The sequence below is a fragment of the Melanotaenia boesemani genome, chromosome 11, assembly GCF_017639745.1.
Source record: "Melanotaenia boesemani isolate fMelBoe1 chromosome 11, fMelBoe1.pri, whole genome shotgun sequence".
Classification (NCBI taxonomy): domain Eukaryota; kingdom Metazoa; phylum Chordata; class Actinopteri; order Atheriniformes; family Melanotaeniidae; genus Melanotaenia; species Melanotaenia boesemani.
In genome coordinates, this window is record NC_055692.1 from 25,113,294 (window position 1) to 25,131,309 (window position 18,016).

Below are 18,016 nucleotides of genomic sequence, written 5' to 3' on the forward strand. Positions count from 1 at the left end.
AAATGTGATTACACTTGTGATTCTGCAGGGAAATGGATCTGAGACTGATAATAGGAAAAATAGGTAGAGTTGTGTTTGTTAAATCCATCTCAGCATACAGTGGGTAAAACATGTCGATGCCTTCTCAACGCTCTCACACCATGTCCACTCTACTGCTGATCAAAGCTGACCACTGTAGTCTGGCACCGCGACACTTTGTGTTAATGTAGGCAGACGTTTCCTCTGATAAGACCTGACTGTGTCTGACAGCTGTGAAGAGGACCATAAAAGCCCATCTCAACAAGCTCATTTACTGCATGTGGTTCTTCTCCATTAGCAAGACTCAAGTATAATATTTTAATTTTTTTTCAATAATTTGTTAGAAATGAATGTTGCAACCACAAAGGATTCTTGTTGGAAAATTGTTTTAAGACCCACTTAACATGTCTTATGTGAAATGAGTGTTGAGTAGGTTATCATCATACTGTGGGAGGTTGCGTGCTCGAGGAAGTGAGTCAGAAACTTGTGACGTCTAAACGCTGACCACACAATAGAAGATGAGCTGGCATGCACGTATGAGTCTTTCCCTTCTTTTTAGGTTCTGATCTTATACTGTTAACTTTTGCTGAGTGCAGTGCACCAGTCACAGATGAGGATCCAGTTGTGTAGCGCGTGCAGTGTGGCAGAGGTCATGTGATGGAGAACACATGATTTATTCCTTAAAGTCTTTGTGATGTTGTACAGCCATCAATCAAGTATCTGCTGAGCAGGCTAAAGGGGCTTTACTGATGCATGGCTGGTCGTAGAGGTGTGGTTTCTGACATGAAATATTGTGTCATCTCAGATGAACTTCTTCATGTTAGAGTTTGGGAATTGGAGGTGGATGTGTCACATTCTCCTAATACAGTAGATAATAAAAAATAATGTAGTCCTTGATGAAATTGGGTAATGCAACTTCATACAAACCACAGCATGCGACATATTGCACTGTTATTATTTATTTAACACAAACTAAACCAAAAGCAGAAGCAGAAGCAGTGTGTGGAGTTTACCTCTTAATGCAGAAGTCTCTAGCACCATCTTTAGTAATGATAACTTGAAATAATTTTCTGTATTATAAGTCTTTCTCATTGCTGTTGAAGAATTTTGCTGCAATGGTCTTGACAACAATCCTTCAGTTCATTAATGTTTGTGGGCATTTGTTTTAACACTGTGTTTTCAAGGTCTTTGATGTGGTCATTGCTGCACTTTAATTTTTTTCTTTTTCAACCATTGTGCTGTAAATTTGTTGGTGTGCATGGGTTTATTGTCCTGTTGCAAGACCCAGTTTCAGCCCAATGGCCACAAATCTGACTTTTGGTTTACAGATAAGTTTATAGTCAGCTCAATGTTTGCATGGATGCAAAACAAGCTGTGCATTATTAAAAAAATCTTCTGTTGTCTCGTTTGTGGTTTGTTCTGGTGCAAATTTTCTATCAGGTTGTTTTTATAAAGAAGAGACTTTCTCTTACAACCCTTCCAAACAAGCAACAGTTGTTCAGTCTTTTTATGGGTGCCTAATGCTGAAAAGATCAGGCACACCTATTCATCATCGCTTTGTCATGACTTCGGCATTGTACTCCACCCACAGCTTTTTGACTTTAACCTCACAAAAGTTATATCAAAACTAATCTCAATCAGGAATAGTGTGTTATGACTTTTGCAGTACAAAAGTCTTACAGTATTTACGTAATTCGCCAGATTCGCAGAAATGAACCAAAAACCAGCCTACTTTGGAAACTTACAGCTCAGGGCTGGTTTCACCCAGAAACATCATTCAAACAGGTCACAAAAGATAAATAATTAACTGACTAAAAGTACATTTATATATTAGATTTCTCACATGAATAAAAAAGATGCATTGCCAGCATTGCAGAAGGTGCATGTACAGATGTTAAATTTATTATGTAGAAATTCATTGGATGGATAAATGGCATTCAAGATTTTGAAATGATTTTCTTTTGCTTTGGATGGAATTGGAAAAGAGAGATATTGAATCAAAGTTGTGTGTATATATGCTAAGATCTCAGCAAGCTTCGGTAAGTCACGCGAGCGTAGGGTCACGTTACTGGAAATGACATTTAAAAATTTTATGAGCCAATATTGCATTTATTTAATTTGAATCGATTAAAATCAATCAGTTTTTAAAACCCAGCCCTATTTTCCACAGTGAAAAATCCTAAATTTATGGAAAGTAACAGTTGCTTTTATGAGATCACTGCTGACGTCCGTTCTCATGTGTTAACATGTAAACTGATTGCTCCAGACATGCAAACTGCCTAAAGTTCTCCAGTAAGCAAATCAAGCCTGCAAATCTCACAAAAAAAGTTAAAAATGCCAAAATGCAGCTGGATATGCATCTCAAAATGTTTTTACAGGCAAGCGACTTATATGTGATTGAGGTTAAAGTTGGTATCCAGGGTTTCTGATCTATATAGCCCCCCTACTCCTTTCCCCAATACAAATCCTAACCTAATGGCTTCATAATACTTCAGTTCTGCTCACTATAATCTGTAATCCATGTGTTCTCTTAAAGTCATCATGTGTTCATGTTTCAGAATGATAATTTTTTTATACCATGTTATAACCATTGGGGGAAATCACAATGTGCATTGATATAAATTTGAGATGGACCAACATCAAAATTAGACTTCTACAAGTTCTTTTGTTTTTGAGACATTAAATGTTTTATGAATTTATACATCAGTGGATTTGTCATTAAAGTTCAGGGATTATAAAAAAAATATATATATATATATACTGAGCGACAAACATGGCTTACGGTTTTTTAAGATGGATTTTTTTTAATGTGATCCTGTAAATCTCATTAGAATCTAACATGCTGAAATATTTTCAACATTCACATGCAATCATTTTTGACAACCTAAGGATAAGAAGTCCCTATAAGAAGCATAAGAAGAAAGTTGGCAGCAAATAATAACCCTCTGTGCAGGATGGAAGCAGGTAAAAATTACCAGAAAATTAATCAAACTCATCTCAAAATGAAATTCTATAAAAAAAAATGCCTCAACCATATTAACTAAATGTGTGATATAGCAGCTTTTTGCTGTCCGTATGACTTCACTGCTCACAGGAAACGTTATTTACTGTAACACTGACCCCAGTCTGTGGCTGTGTCATGCGAAGTCAAGGCTGCAGGATTTTTGTATGTGTGCTCTAAATTATGCCTGGAGCTGTGCCTCTTGCTCTCTTGCCACACTGACATGACGGCACGGCGCTGAAACGCTAACAAGGTTCCTGCTGGACATGATGCTGCTGAAGTGGTGTGAAATGGAAGCTGTTGTGCATTGAAGCACACAAATGCCTGCCCCCATGTATTCATCCACACTCACCTCTTGACTGTAGCCCTTCTCCTGTTCAGTCTTCTGTTCCTAATGCACACTCACATGAGCATAAACTGTACTCACACATAGTCAGAGCTCCTTGGCCGAGGACACTCACAGTGTTACGTCAGAAGGGTCTTTCAGGGTCTGCTGCAGTGCAGGAGCTGGCAGGTGGACAGGACTGTAACTTAATTGTCTCAAGATTCTTTTTCTTTTTTATCCACTCTGTCTTGTTGTGGTATCTCAGTATGTGCAAACTCTGCACAAGTGCAGAGTAACTGGCCAGCTCCCTGCACCATGGTGTGGGAGAGTTTGGAGAGTTGAAGAGGATGAGGATGGTTGCAGTGGAACTTTTTTTGACAACTTTGTCTTGCTGGCAGCAAAACTATTAGTTGGGCCGGTTTTACTGCAGTGTTCACTTTCTAAGCTCAGGCAGAAGAAGTGAGACGTCATCTTTTTTTTTTAATTCTTTGGCAGAAAACTACTCATCACATGCCTTCTATCTACTCCCTCTCTCCTTCTGTACTCATGTACTGTAGTGTTTTTTTTACTTTTCACCCTCCTCCCCATTGGTCTGGCTTTTATCCATCTCCATATCCTCCCCCTCAATTCTCTCTCCTCCCACATTTTCTCCTCTCTTCCTCTCTCCTCCCTATTCCTTTTCTCTCCTCTTATTCCTCCATCAATTTTTGTTTCCTTCTTACCCTTGCCTGCAAACCATTGGCTTCACCTCTGCTTTTGTTCATCAATCACTTTTGCCAACAAAGAGATGGCAATGCTTAAGGGAATCAAAGTCACCGCTCACTGCTGAAGCCCATTATGACCAAGTGCATTCTGGGAAAATGAAAGTGTCTTCTCAGGATAGAAAATAATCTTTAATGTGTGATTTTTGTGAGAGGGGAGCAGAAGAACTGGGATATTGTAACATTTAATGCTGTTAAAGCAGCTTAATACCAGTCTGTCACACTCATTATTACGGCCTCTGATCTCTGGGTATTCGCTAATGAGCAGATAATGCTCTTATGGATCTTTCAGACTTTGATGTACAGGTATGACAACAGCTTTTGAAAAGGAGAGGGGTTTTACATTTAAAACGTCAGTGGTGCATGCATTTCAATGAAAAGTTGTCCTCTCATCATACTCACAGGCTATATTATCAGATCTTTTTGGAGATGATGATGCTTTCTTTCAGTCTGTGAGGCATTTTTAACCGGAGCAATATTCTCTCTATCTTCACTAATAACCAGCTTGGGTGAATTGTTTGTGAAAGCCTTTTTTGGGAGATGAAAGTCCTTTTTTTTTTTTTTTTTTTTAAACAGTGCTCTGAGGGTTTATGTAAAAACGCGCTTCAATTATTTTATTTCCTGCATACTGGAAGATGTATTAGCATATTCAACATGAGTTCACTATTCATGTGAAGGATATCAGGAAAAGCTGTATGATGCTCTGTTTCTGCACAGATGCTTTGTTGGTTGGATTCATCTCTTTTCTACACTCGCTTTTTCCTGTTCAGGTTCATGACATGTTCCAGCTGACATTAGGTTAGAGGTGTGATGACTGACAGGAAATGTAATTTTTTATTTTTAAACTCAGCTGGTGATAGATTTCTCTGTGTGGTTGTGTTCCAGGCACAGCACATCCTTGAAGGCAAATAACCTTCTTCTAACTCATCCTTGAAAAAAATGGAGACAAACTCCTGTAATCTTAGTTGCTGTGAGTGGATGTGATTTCCTCTCTCACATTCTGGATATGATATGAACTTGATTATGTGCATATTTGAGAGATTCTGATCACGACATCATATTACTTGGAGAATCTACATTTTATTAAAATTTTTGCCGGCGAATGAGCTGAGGGACTGCAAAACGACCAGAATAGGAAAGAGTAAAATCACTTGTGCACCATGTTTCCAGTAGAGTTCAGAGTACAAATGTAGAGTTGGATTAAAATGAATTCTCTTACAATGAAGAAATGTATGGGCTTCATCATCTGATGTTAAGTCTGTGTTTATCTTATTGTTGTTTATCTTTTGATTCTGCTTCTAATTGTTAAACACTTTGGACAACTTTGGTTGTTTTTTTTTAAAATATACAAATAAATTTGATTTGATTTGATTTGATATGATACTTTGATATTTTAAAGAAAATATAGCTGATGTGTTTTAGACCAGTTTGGTATTATTTACCATTTTTTTCTGTTTAGTTCCCAACATGACAAAAGTACATTTTATTCCCCCAGAATGCATTTAAATGAAAATTATTAACTGATTATTATTAATAAATTATGCACTTTGAAGTGAGAAAAATGGATAACACTACTTTTACTATGAGTGTACTTTTAATAGTAATTTTAATGGGCGGTATGACCTAAATTATATATCTTGGAATTTTTAAAAATTATACCAGTTTCAAAGTATTTGACAGAATTCTTTTCCATGCATTACTGGATGTTAACCACATTTTATACTGACTGAGCTAAACATCACTACTTCCTTTGTTATGAGAATTGTACATTGAACAAAAATGAACATTTAATGTCCACAGCATCTGAGATTCAGTGTCTTGATCCTAGTTCTGAACCCATTTTTCTCCACAGTAACAGAACCATGTCTTTGGCCAAATGAACTGGGATGGTGTTGTGTATCTCCTCCCACCGCTTGCTTTTATTTGTTTTTTAGCATAACCTCTAGAAATGTGTAAAGTGACATCTGACTCAAGTATCCTGTAACTTTTTTCAGTTTGCTTTTTCAGTTTTGTGGAGGATGTGCAGGGTGCTGATTTCACAGATTCTTGGTAATCCAAAGCATATTTGTGGCTAAGGTGTTGCAGCAAATTTCCTGTGTTATTACCTCAGGGAACAACTTCAGCTTTTTGGCAAATTTTTTTGCAAAAAGTTCCTTTGTCGTCTATTTAACTTTAACCTCTGCTACAGCTTCCCTTTCTGAACTTTTTCCATCTATTCCCATCACTCAACATTTCCAATAACATAGTTGCTCTGCTGCATGCATGTTAAAAAATGTCTTCTCTAAAACAGCTTCCCGCTGCCCCACATTCCCAACATTGTTTAGGCTATTTTATTTAGTATTGCGTTATAAGACAAATTCCTATCATGACAAAATAAAAACTGGTTAAGGAGAATTCCTTAGAGATATTTAAATCTGATTGTTGTTTACATTTTAGTTGTACATGTTTTTTTTTCCAGCTTCAACTGAAATCAATTTTCTGTTTTCCCAGAATTAAAGAAAACTGTGTCTTTGCTTCATATAACTTGATTAAATATTATTCACAATATAACAATGGCACAAAACGTTTTCTGGTAAAGAAAGAATAAGAGGGACGGTGTGGTGTGTACTCTAACTTGTTGTTTGAATAACACAAAGCTACTGAAAGTGATAAGCTGTGACTGCATCTCTGCAGCTAGAAGTCAAGTAGAAATTGGCTTTCCTATGTCTGCTTTAATAAATGTCTTCTTGTGTGCTTGGTGAGTGTAGTCTGAAATAAGTGAGTCCAGAAAGACACAGTTTTAGCCTCTTGTTTCACCAAGGTTTGCTCCAGTTTCATTTGAGGTGGTCTAAACACAGTATTTCTGTGTGTGTATATTTCAGCATTTGTTGCATCTTCGCTGAAAGAAAGCATTTTAGTTTTGCATTTCCTTATGTTTAAAGTATGTCTCCTTTAATAAATAGGCTTCTCAAATCAAATCAAATTTTATTTATAAAGCACTTTTCATACATCAGCCCCTAACATAATAAGAATTTAATCTGACTTGACTCTACTGTGAGGGAAACAGAATCTTGGGGATCCATCCACACCAGGAGCCACCATGGCCATAGAGGGTGCCACCACGGGGACAGCCCAGGTCCAGGTAGGCCAGGGCCCATGCCACAGCCATTTGGGATGCAGTGCTAGCCACCCAGACCCCAGCCATCCCCATGGCAACAATCCTGCTGACCAGGCAGGCAATGATCCCAGCGTGGAGGGTCCCCATGAGGAATACATTGGAGTTAAAAATGTTAAATGTAGAAAAATAAATACAAAAATTAGAACAAATAAGAATGACAAATATGAAGGTTTAACTAAAGGAACCCATAAAAACAATGTGTAATTTTTTAACCTATTAAAAATAAAGGATTCTACATTTCCATATATGCATCACAATATGCATTGCAGAGGTGTTTGCAGTATCCAACCAAGCAGAAATACTTTTGCTTTACTTTCTAACAATCCCATTGAATGCTAACAGTCAGCATTTAAAGACTTTGTGTGGAATTTGATTTAAAATGTTTAAAATAAAAGAAAATGCTCCAGGGAAGTGAAATAAAATAAAAAAATACTTTATCAGTCCCCCGAGGGGAAGTTATAATGTAAGTTTTTGACTGGGGTTAAGAATGACTTCCTGTATCTTCATATCTTGCTGCATATTTGAAAAAGCCACTGACCGAACATACTTGGTTGTTTTCTTTCTGTGTTGTGTTGAGTGTGAAGGCTTCCCGTGATGTTTAGCAGCTTGTGCAGTATTCTTTTGTGGACAATCGGCTCCAGAAGCTCCAAATTGGTCCCCAGTAAAGAGCCAGCTTGTTGGAACTTGGCTCTTAAAAGACTATTTAAATGACAACTCACTGCTAACAGTTGCATGTGCATTCCTTTATCATGACTTGTTCAAATATACATACATATTTATATAAACACATAAAAGTCTGGGATATATTCCTGCAGCTATGTCTTTGTGAAACAAATGCTACTGAATTCTCGTTTTTCCTGTTGTGTCCTTGTTAGCTTGCTAAGCTCGTCCATTTTGTTAGCTAGCAACAACACATTTCCCATTAGAGCAGTTGGAAGAAATGTTATGATTTTCCTTAATTTCCTCTGTCTGCGCTCAATATTCTCTTTGTTTTCTCATCAACTCGATTGATATAAGTAATGCTGCATTTTTACTTTTGGAATGGAAAACTGATGTGCCAGGTGAAGATAGAGCAGGGCTACTTAATTTGGTCCCAAAAGCAGGTTTTCCATGTATCTCTACTCTAACACACTTGACTCACATCAATGAGTCATTGTGCAGAACATGGCTGTTAGATACATTTAATTTGATTCAGTTGTGTTAAATCAGGAATACGTTAAAAACCTGCTGGATCGCAGCCCTCATAGGGGCCAATTGAGTAACCCCGAGACAGAGTAATGCAACAAGGTGCCTTTAGGTTGTTGTTAACTGTTTGTTTTTTTAACTCAACTTAAATAATTTTTGCCTTGTATGACATATTGCTAGCTTTTCTTGGGTTTGTGAAGTAAGGTTTCTAAGTCTTCAGAAGGTGTCTGTTGCTGTGGTGCATTTAATGGCAAAGTCAATTACTGGTCAAAGTTGGCTGAGATAAGAATGGTCCAATTCTGATTCTGTCAAATTCATAAGTACATCCGTAAATTTAAGTAATTCATCCTGAAATAATCAAACAAAAATTGCACAAACAATTATAACTTTAATGCAAGTAATGACGTTAAATTATGGAGTTCAGATAAGTTATGAACTTTTGAACTTGATGGAAACATTTGGTGTTCACATGAAGTGTGTGTGTTTTTTTTTTTTTTTTTTTTTTTTTTTTTTTTTTTTATTTAAATTTGTATTTTTCACCCAGTCAACAAGGAAGATCGGATAATATTGATATTGGAGTTTATTCTACTCTTTGTGAACGTTCTCTGGCAGCAGCTATAGATTAGCTACATCTAAGTACCTCTCAACCAGCATTGAGTTATATGATGCTGGACCTGTTACTGGCCTCTCTCCCTCTGTAGTTAAATGGAAAATTCAACACTGTGTTTTAATAAGCTCCACAGAGCCCCAGGGAAGTTGGAGAGGTTTGTCAATTACAAGATCCAGGCGCTTTCGTCTGCCTTTCCCTGCGCAGCAGCGGGGTGAGCAGGAGCAGTTAACTACAAGGTGATGTTATTCAATGACACAGATCTCTAATCTCTGTCCAAGAGCTGATAGTCATGCGAAAGAGAGAGAGAGAGAGAGCAGTATGGCGTCCAGTGACTGGCAGAGTGGAAAATGTGAGGAATAGCTCAGTGCGACAGTGTTGGTCAGGATCCAGGAGTGATGGTGTAGAGTGAGGGAGAAAGCTGGCGTCAGCAGTAGATGATGAGTACAGGAGGAGTTGACTCTGCTGCTGCTGTTCTCCGGGAAAGGACTAGCAGGAAGGTTCACATGTGTGCAAGTGTCCCTCCCATTGCTTTTTCTCTCAGCTGCAGTGACGGCTTTCGTGAAAACACAATCTTTCCCCAAGTGTGTCTGTGGAAACAGATTTTGAATCTGTTGCATTTTAGTGTAGCTCTTCTGGTATTTCCTGTGGTGACATCAAGTTGCTGATAGCTTCCTGTAAGAGTGTTTTGTTCACAATTTCTTGGTTGACCACAGTACAGATGTCTGATTGTGACACAACATTAGTCACAGATTCATGAAGATTTGCTGGTCACAGGAGTGAAGCTGCAACACTGGCTGCACAAGCTTAGAAGGATTTTTTTCTCCTTCTTTTACATCGAGTTGTTTCATGATATAATCTGTAAAAGTATTGGAAGACAGAATATAATGAGTATACACCAATAATGATAGCTTGAGTATATAAAAAAATCTGCATTAGAGTTCTGCTTTGAGATTAAATTACACCCTCAAGCCATCCTGTATATCTTGTATTCAAAATGGGCAATAATTGTGCATTCCTGAAACAAGAATACAGTGAAATTAACTACAAAGGATGATACCTTCCCTGCAGTATGCCTCTAAGGGGAGCTGAGGATGTTGCAAGTTAATGATGCCTGTCCTTCCTTTTCAAAGAGTGATCCTGCCTACACTTCCACACAAAAACAAAGCTATTAAGGATAGAGACTGACATGGCCTTATTGTCTCCCCAGTAAGATGTGAAAGGCCAATTGAGCTCACCCTGAACCCACCCAACTCTGCATGAAGGTGGGGTTAGAGTCCCCACTGTGAACCAGATTGTAGCAATACATCACATTGCTACAGCTTACCCTGAGATGGAGGGGGAGGCGACATTGGTGCTGGGAAAGGACAGCTGGAGGACATCGTGGGAGAGTGATAAGTGATGAGAAGGGAAGGCAGGAAAGATGGCTGCCAAATGCACATAGGGTCGGACAGGAAGTGGCCACTCTCGCTTTGTTTCCTGATAGAAAGAGCAGGAAGGGTCAAGCAGAGAACATCAGCAGCTTAGTTCAGGCTTTTTGGCAGGGACAGGTAGTGTATATACAGCGGTAAGTTACGCAACTAATAAGAGTTGCAGGGTGTGTGTTTGGCTCAAAACTTTCCACATTAGGGCCTGGTGCTGTAGTTTCCTCTAGTCTCTCCTCCCTGATCAGGAGCTTTCCCACCTCTCCAAAACACATGATTTTAAATGCCATGCAAACCAATAGTGTCAGAATGGTATGTGGCTATACTTCTCATCCAACCACAATCAAATTCACTTTATCCAGATGGAGCAATTTATCAGGATAGGTTTTATTTTTGTGTATGTGTGTGTGTGTGTGTTTTGATGACAGGCTGGATTAAAAACAAGCAGAAATGAAATGGGAAATGTAAGGAGTAGAAAGTACAGATAACTGTGTTTAAATGTAAGGAGTAAAAGTACAAAGTCTGCTGATAAATATGGTTGAAAATGGAAAAAAATACTTCAGTAAAGTATAGACATTTAGGCTTTGCCTTTTTGAGACTGTAAGTTATACTGGACAGATTTAAAGCACATAACTTTAAAGGTGTAATAATTACTGATATCTAGTGGTAAAGATGGGCATAGAAATGACTACAAATGCCAAGCAGAGTTGTGAATGGAAAGTAGTCGTTAGTGGCCAAAGGTCTCCCAGATATAAACAAATTTTAATCTGCAAGTGAATCCAGAGGCTATAGGTGCAGTGATGACTGCACTACAAAAAAATTGTATACATGTGGACTGCCTTATTTTCACTGCCTGTTAAGGCATTACTTATCTCACTTTTTAATGATATATTACATTTCTGTCATTGGCCTTTGATTTTCACACACGTTGCACCTTTAACTACAGCACAGATGACTGATGTTGCTCATGATATGTCCTGTAACATATCCTATACACTTGTTAACAAGGTTAAAAATGTCATTTTTAGCAGAGGAAGGCTTTGACATAGTACAAGCTTCTACCACATATTGTGGTTTTAAGACGTCCTGCTCGCTTGGCATATTTCTGTGAGACCAGCGTTAGTTGTACTAATAGGCTTTCAAAAAAGACATACTGTTCATCTTTTCTTGCCTAAGTAGAGTGGACTAAATTTATGCTTGGTAATAAAACATCCCCACATGTTCAAATATTTATGAAGCATGTGTTAAACCGACCCCTGTGTTAGATTGTGTGGGGCTGCGCTGCTATTGATCCTGGCCAGAAACATACAGTGATTTTCAAAGTCTAGAGCGTAATGTGACTCTCGGGATTCACAGTGCAGATGTGCAGCTCCCCATCACAGTCTTCAACTTCCACAGAGTACAGATGTGGATTTAATCCATTGTTGTTATTTTTCATTATTTTCTTAAAAGTGGTTGAGATTAAACCAGCAAGCCATGACACTGCACAGATGCCACTTGCTGAGAAAGTTGCGTATGGCTGGCTGGCTGAAGATGTGAGAGACACAGGCAGCTGGCTCACTGAGCAGTCATCTGTGAATACGTGTGTGTGGTTCTCAGCAGCTCCAAATGAAATTTGCCATCAAACCAAGTCCTTTCAGAAGCAGTCTGCAGCAGACACTCAAGGTCAGACTTGCTGATTCTGCTGATGCAGTTTGTTCCCTGGTGTTGCCACCAAACTGTCACATGAGGGGTTACCACTGTCCACCAGCCCCCCGAAGTCAGCCCCACACCTATCCATTCTCTGCACAAACTCCTGTCCCTCCATTATCACCGTGGTCCTCCCTGGCATGGGAGTGTGCATTTACCCGTTAAATTAGCTGCAGGGAGGAGGGGTGATGCTTTGTGCTGGAGTGCCTGGATACCCTTGCTGACGTGCAGTACAGAGATGGATTGGTTTAGGTGTCCTGATTTCCCTTGTGACTACAGTAATTGTGTTATAATGGAGGCAGGAACCGAGTGACCATCAGCAGAGGGACAGAGGTGCAAAGCTCCCGGCTCAATGTCCCACTCTTTTCTTCCATCACACGGGAGAGAGTGCAGACTGAGACAGCAGGGCATTGTGGGTATGATGCCTGTGTTTTTTAAAAGCCATGTTTACCCCTTTTTTATGTAGTGGAAGCTTTTTTGAAATTTCACAAATGCTGAGACTCCACTGTTGTCTCAGTACTTGTTAGTTTCTTGACAAACCCAAAACTGTAGGAAGATCCCTTTTCCAATCCCTTATTTACTTCAATAACCTTTAAATATGATGGCAGACTCCCATCATGAACTATTTTTGAGCTAGAAGCTTTAACATTTGGCAAAATTTTCACTACCTCCCCATAGTAAGGAATCCTTTAAAAAATTCCTGGGTCCAGACGGTGATTCGGATCACCCCCAAAATCTAATCACTTGTTCTTTTTTCCATTTCCTGAAATTTCTTGAAAATCTAATCAAAATCTGTCAATAACATTCTGAGTTATGTTGTTAAGAGACAGCTACACAGACAGGCAGACAAACCAACACCAGCGAATACAAGACAAGCGATAATCTGTAGTTGTTAGGGTTCATTGAGATAGTGTAATTTCTTAGCTGCTATAATAATAAAAAAGAAAAAAAGAAACAGACACTTGAAAGATGCTGGGAGGCAGAAGATATAAAGTTATGAAGACCTGCCTAATATTGAGGTAGTCTTCTTCATGCATTTAAAAAGTCTCTGATTAGCAAGTGTGTGCAAATGTTATCTGAGTGTGTCCTTAAGTTTATTTCACTGGAATGATGGCAATAAATCCCATGGAGCTCCGTGGGTTCTGGGATGGGGTCTTTGTGGATTGGGCTTGCTTCCTGCAGATTGGTATTTGGGGAATTTTGAGGCCAGGTTAACACCTCAGACTCTTTGCCGTATTCTTTAAACCTTTCCTAAACAGTTTTTTCTGGCCTGCTACAGAAAGCTGATACTGTAAGTTAGTGCTGTTGTTGCTGGTCTGTAGAAATTAGGCAGGGGGCAAATGTCAAAGTAACACCCAGGTGAAAACCAGGATGCAGGTTTTTGTAGCAGAACACTGCATTGTGACAAGATTAGAAGCTTTACTGTCTTTACCTGGCCATAGTTTTTGTATTATGATTGATTGATGTAGGATTTCAGTTGCATTATGTTGTTGCGACTTGACTCATGTAAGACTCGAAGGCCATTATGTCCTTCAACTTTACTTACATTATTCTAAACTGCAACTTTAAAAATGAGAAAACTTTTTCACGTTTTTTTTCTCTGTTCTTTATTTTAGGCACCATGAGACCAGTCCAGAGAAACTTTTATGATCCATCATCTGCACCAGGGAAAGGTGTGGTGTGGGAGTGGGAGAACGACAACGGCTCATGGACACCATATGACATGGAGATCTGTGTGACCATCCAGAACGCCTACGAGAAGCAGCACCCCTGGCTAGACCTGACCTCTTTGGGCTTCTGCTACCTCATTGACTTCAACAGCATGTCTCAGACCAACAGGCAGAGTCAGCGCAAGCGACGCCTACGAAGACGCATGGACCTAGCCTACCCCCTCATTATGGGCTCTATTCCCAAGTCCCAGTCCTGGCCCGTTGGCGCCAGCTCTGGCCAGCCCTGTTCCTGCCAGCAGTGTATCCTCGTCAATAGTACAAGAGCTGCCTCTAATGCTATTCTGGCCTCTCAGCGGCGTAAGATTTATGGAGGGACAGCAGGCAACTCAGGCGCTACAGGAACCCTTACTGTAGTGCGGCAGAGCAACACCTTTGCTGGTACCTCACTCTGGTCTCCAACATCCGTCTCCTCCGGCACAAACAACAATAACATAAGTGTGGGAGGTGGGCAAGCTAAAGCCGAACAGGTGCAGTCGCCACTGTCTTCTGCCAACTTCCCCTGTTCCCCTGTGATGCCATCTCTTTCATCCGCCCATGGCCACCACACTCTCACCATTAATGGACAGAACAACCTGAACCGGCCAGGCACCCAGCGTATTTCCATGGGGACGGCCCGAGGAGCCATTCCACCCGGGTAATGATGTTTACAAACAGAATCATACATTTCTTATATTTTACAATTCTGATTTTTTAAGTCTACAGTACCATTACATTTGTTATAGCAAGGGCATAAAGCTAGGATTCAGTTGAATTTACAGTTCCTCTGAGGCGATGGGTAGATATAAAAAGCCAAGAGCCTGTCTCCATGTCTGCCTCACAAAGCTTTACGCTGAATGTGTCTGGTGTGTGGTGCTCATTTTCTGTCTTTCTGTACTTCCTCCACTGCTGATTTATGACTACTCTGTTTTACGTGCTGATCAATGGATCTGCAGAGGAAAGTCCAGCTTGTTCTCATTTGTGTGACTATACTGAGCAGTAGCCCTTTTCTTCCATATGTGTGTCTGTCATGGTTGCTGCTCCATAATGAGCTTATGCTGGCCCCAGTGGGCATGAAAAACTGCAGCTCTTCTGGATCATTCTGTTGCTTGTGCTTTGAACTAATTTGTTGCTATCAGACTGCGTTATGGTTGTATTGTCAGAGGATGCAAAAACAGTCTGACACTGCACGTGGAATATCTGAATGTGCATTTAACTGGACATTTGTTTCATTGTGTGCTGTGTGTGTGAGTCATGTATACGCACTGTCAGACCTGTGAAGCGGGCATTGGTGTAACTGTGGAAACCTATTTGCCATGGAGGCAGTACTCCACTGGGGAAGAATGAATAATGGATCAAGGAAAAATGGGAGCTTCAGCAGAGCGCTCTGACCTCAGAACAAACGGAGAAAGGAACCAGTGAAAAGAAGTGTGTTAGTGTTGAAACCAATACTTCTGTCCCCTACCCTGCTTTCTTATACTAAAATAAACCTTCTCCTGGTCTAATTTGATTCCATTCTGTTCTCACTGCTCATGGGGAGAGACACACTTACTGCATGTTTGAATAATACGGTCCCTCACTCAGGCACTTTAACGTCCTACGGCCTAATTCGGGTCACTAAATCATACAGGGTTTTTTTTTCCTGTCACCATATCTGCCGTGACTTTTTTTTTTATCCATTTAACCTCTGAAAAATGGTGTGTCTCTGCCCAAAAGTATCTGTGATAAAGAGAGGTAGAATAAGATAACCTGTTCAGAGACATCTCTTCTGTATTTCCAGAATTCAGTGAAATCTCAGGTGCGAGGAGTTGTGGATTCAATGTGACTTTTTAACCTCACAGCACAAAGAGTGCTGTAGGGACAGTGAGAGCTAGAGCAAGAGAAAGGAAGAGAGATGGAGGGGGGGGGGGGGGTTGAAGCAGAGTACACTGGTTCCCAGGCGAGTGGCTCGACACACAGGATGAATGTGGTTAGCATACACACAGCAGGACCTGAGCGCTTGCAATCACACAAACACAAACTGAAATGTAAACTCCCTCGCACATTCCCACAAGCGTGCTGCAGACAGATAACAGAGGAACCCACACAGAATGTAAATCATCAGATCTGTTTTTCACACACCCACACCCTAATATAACTGCTGTTGTGCAAGAAAGGTATTTGTCACAGCGGGGCTTGTTTACATGAGTTAAATTTGCCTTTTTACATATAAACACTCTTGTGATATTTGATTGCAAAAATACTTTTTGCATACAACTGACTTGATCTGCATGTAAGCTAGCGGAGTGTGACCATCGTTGTCATGGCCTTTGCATTATTAACTGTGATGGCTTCAGTTTAGATATTGATCTTTTTATTTAGTCATAAAACAACTGGTTGTGGGTTGTGAAGAGGATGGGGGTTGGTGTTGTGTTGCCTAATGCATCTGTCTTACATGCACAAATATTAGAAGTGGCACCATCTGCTGGTTTGTGTCAACACGTTGGTTTATCTTATAACTGGGCAGCCCACACATCACCATCTCTAGAGTGTAATGGTGACAGATGCAGACCGCTTACACACTGCTGTTTGCACTAAAGGAGGAGCTTCTTACTTTCATTCATGATTTATGATCTGATTGTTTTGTTTATTGATCGGTGAAATTGTTCACAAACTGAATCACTCATTTGCTAAAACACGACAATGACTGACACTTCAAATTATTTAAATGTATAAAGTGTAAACAGAGTGGACTCATTATAAACAGGAATTTTATGACACTTGGTTGGATAATAGCGATACCTGTTCTGCTCTGAATGACCATGAAGTGTAAGACATAACAATTTGGTGATTCAATTTTAATTTATGGTGAGACTGTAAGGTTCTTAAATCAGAGCAGTGTAGAAATTATGTATATAAGCTCAAAGAGGTAATTACTGAGTGTCTAATATTTGTTTAAATGTACCTTGCAAGTTAGACCTTTATCAGAGCTGTTATCAGAGCTTTGGAAAAACTATCCCCAAAGCTTTGTGTGTGCTTGCTTTAACAAATCATCAGCCAGTTTAAGCTTGTGTTTGAGGTAAGGTAGTTCTCCTTTTACATTATTGCCTTGTCTTTGTGCAATTATGTACTTTTTCAATGAACCCAAATAACTCCAATGGATGAGACCATCACCAGGTGATACTGTGTTCTCATACTTTTACTCTTCGTGTGTTATTTGACATAAACTTTGTTCAAGGAAGCTTTTTCTTAGGGTCTTTTTACTCTGACTGAAATCATCTGAAATCAGAGCTGGCACCAGTCTAACACACCCAATTACTGCATTTGGGATCAAATTACTCCTACATTTGCAATCAACTAGACTCAAGTGAGCCTGTCATGCTCCAAAAGTTCAATCTTGTTGCATCTTTTTTTATATATATCTAAAAAAGTTGAATTTAAGTGTGTGAATACAGCTTTATTCTCTTTCACACATTTTTCTGTTTCATCTGTCAGATGGCCGACTGGATTAGAACTGGTGGCTAAGAAGCAGTTCATTAAGGTCATCTAGCAAAATCATTATTTAGCTTAAGGATGTTTGTGTAGTAAATTTGGCTATACTTACATAGAGTATGCAGTCTTCCCCACAAAAAGTTAGGAGTGCAGCATACCTAGAACATTTTTGTTACAGTCCAAATACTTCGGTCAATAACTCGATCCCCCTCCCTGGTCCCAGGTGGTCCAGTAAAATGAACAGGTCAGACTCTAACTACAGCTGGACTCCATTCTTGCTTGTATTTGTTCAGTCTTACTGGTTCTTGGGATCTCTTGACTTCTAAACTAGTTAGTTTTTACAAAGATGACAGTCTGGGTTTTCTTTCACACCTTGGAAAAGTAGATCCACCTCCAGTATGCTGTACTGATGTGCAGTTATTTTTGCTGACAATCATTCAGATCGCAGTTACTTTTAGAGACATGGCAATCTGTTAATCAGCAGCACAAATGGTTGTATCGTGTACGAATTTTTAGTTTTGTTTTTTTTGAATAAGTGACTGGTGCAACCATTCTTCCCCAGAAGAACAGCGGTTCAAATAAATAAGTGAACACCCAATAATTTTTTTAAACTGTTGCTAAATACATATTATTTATTATTAGTGTTGTCAGTTTCATTCATTCATTTTTTGA

General features: G+C 39.5%; 1 protein-coding gene across 1 annotated transcript in view; it reads left to right on the forward strand.

Moving 5' to 3' along the window:
* Nucleotides 1-18,016, forward strand: part of dtx1 (deltex 1, E3 ubiquitin ligase) — a 47,908-nt gene that overhangs the window by 9,499 nt on the left and 20,393 nt on the right. Inside the window, exon 3 of the mRNA XM_041999648.1 lies at nucleotides 13,784-14,531. Within this exon, the coding sequence (XP_041855582.1) occupies nucleotides 13,784-14,531 (748 nt within the window). The remainder of the gene's footprint in view (nucleotides 1-13,783; nucleotides 14,532-18,016) is intronic.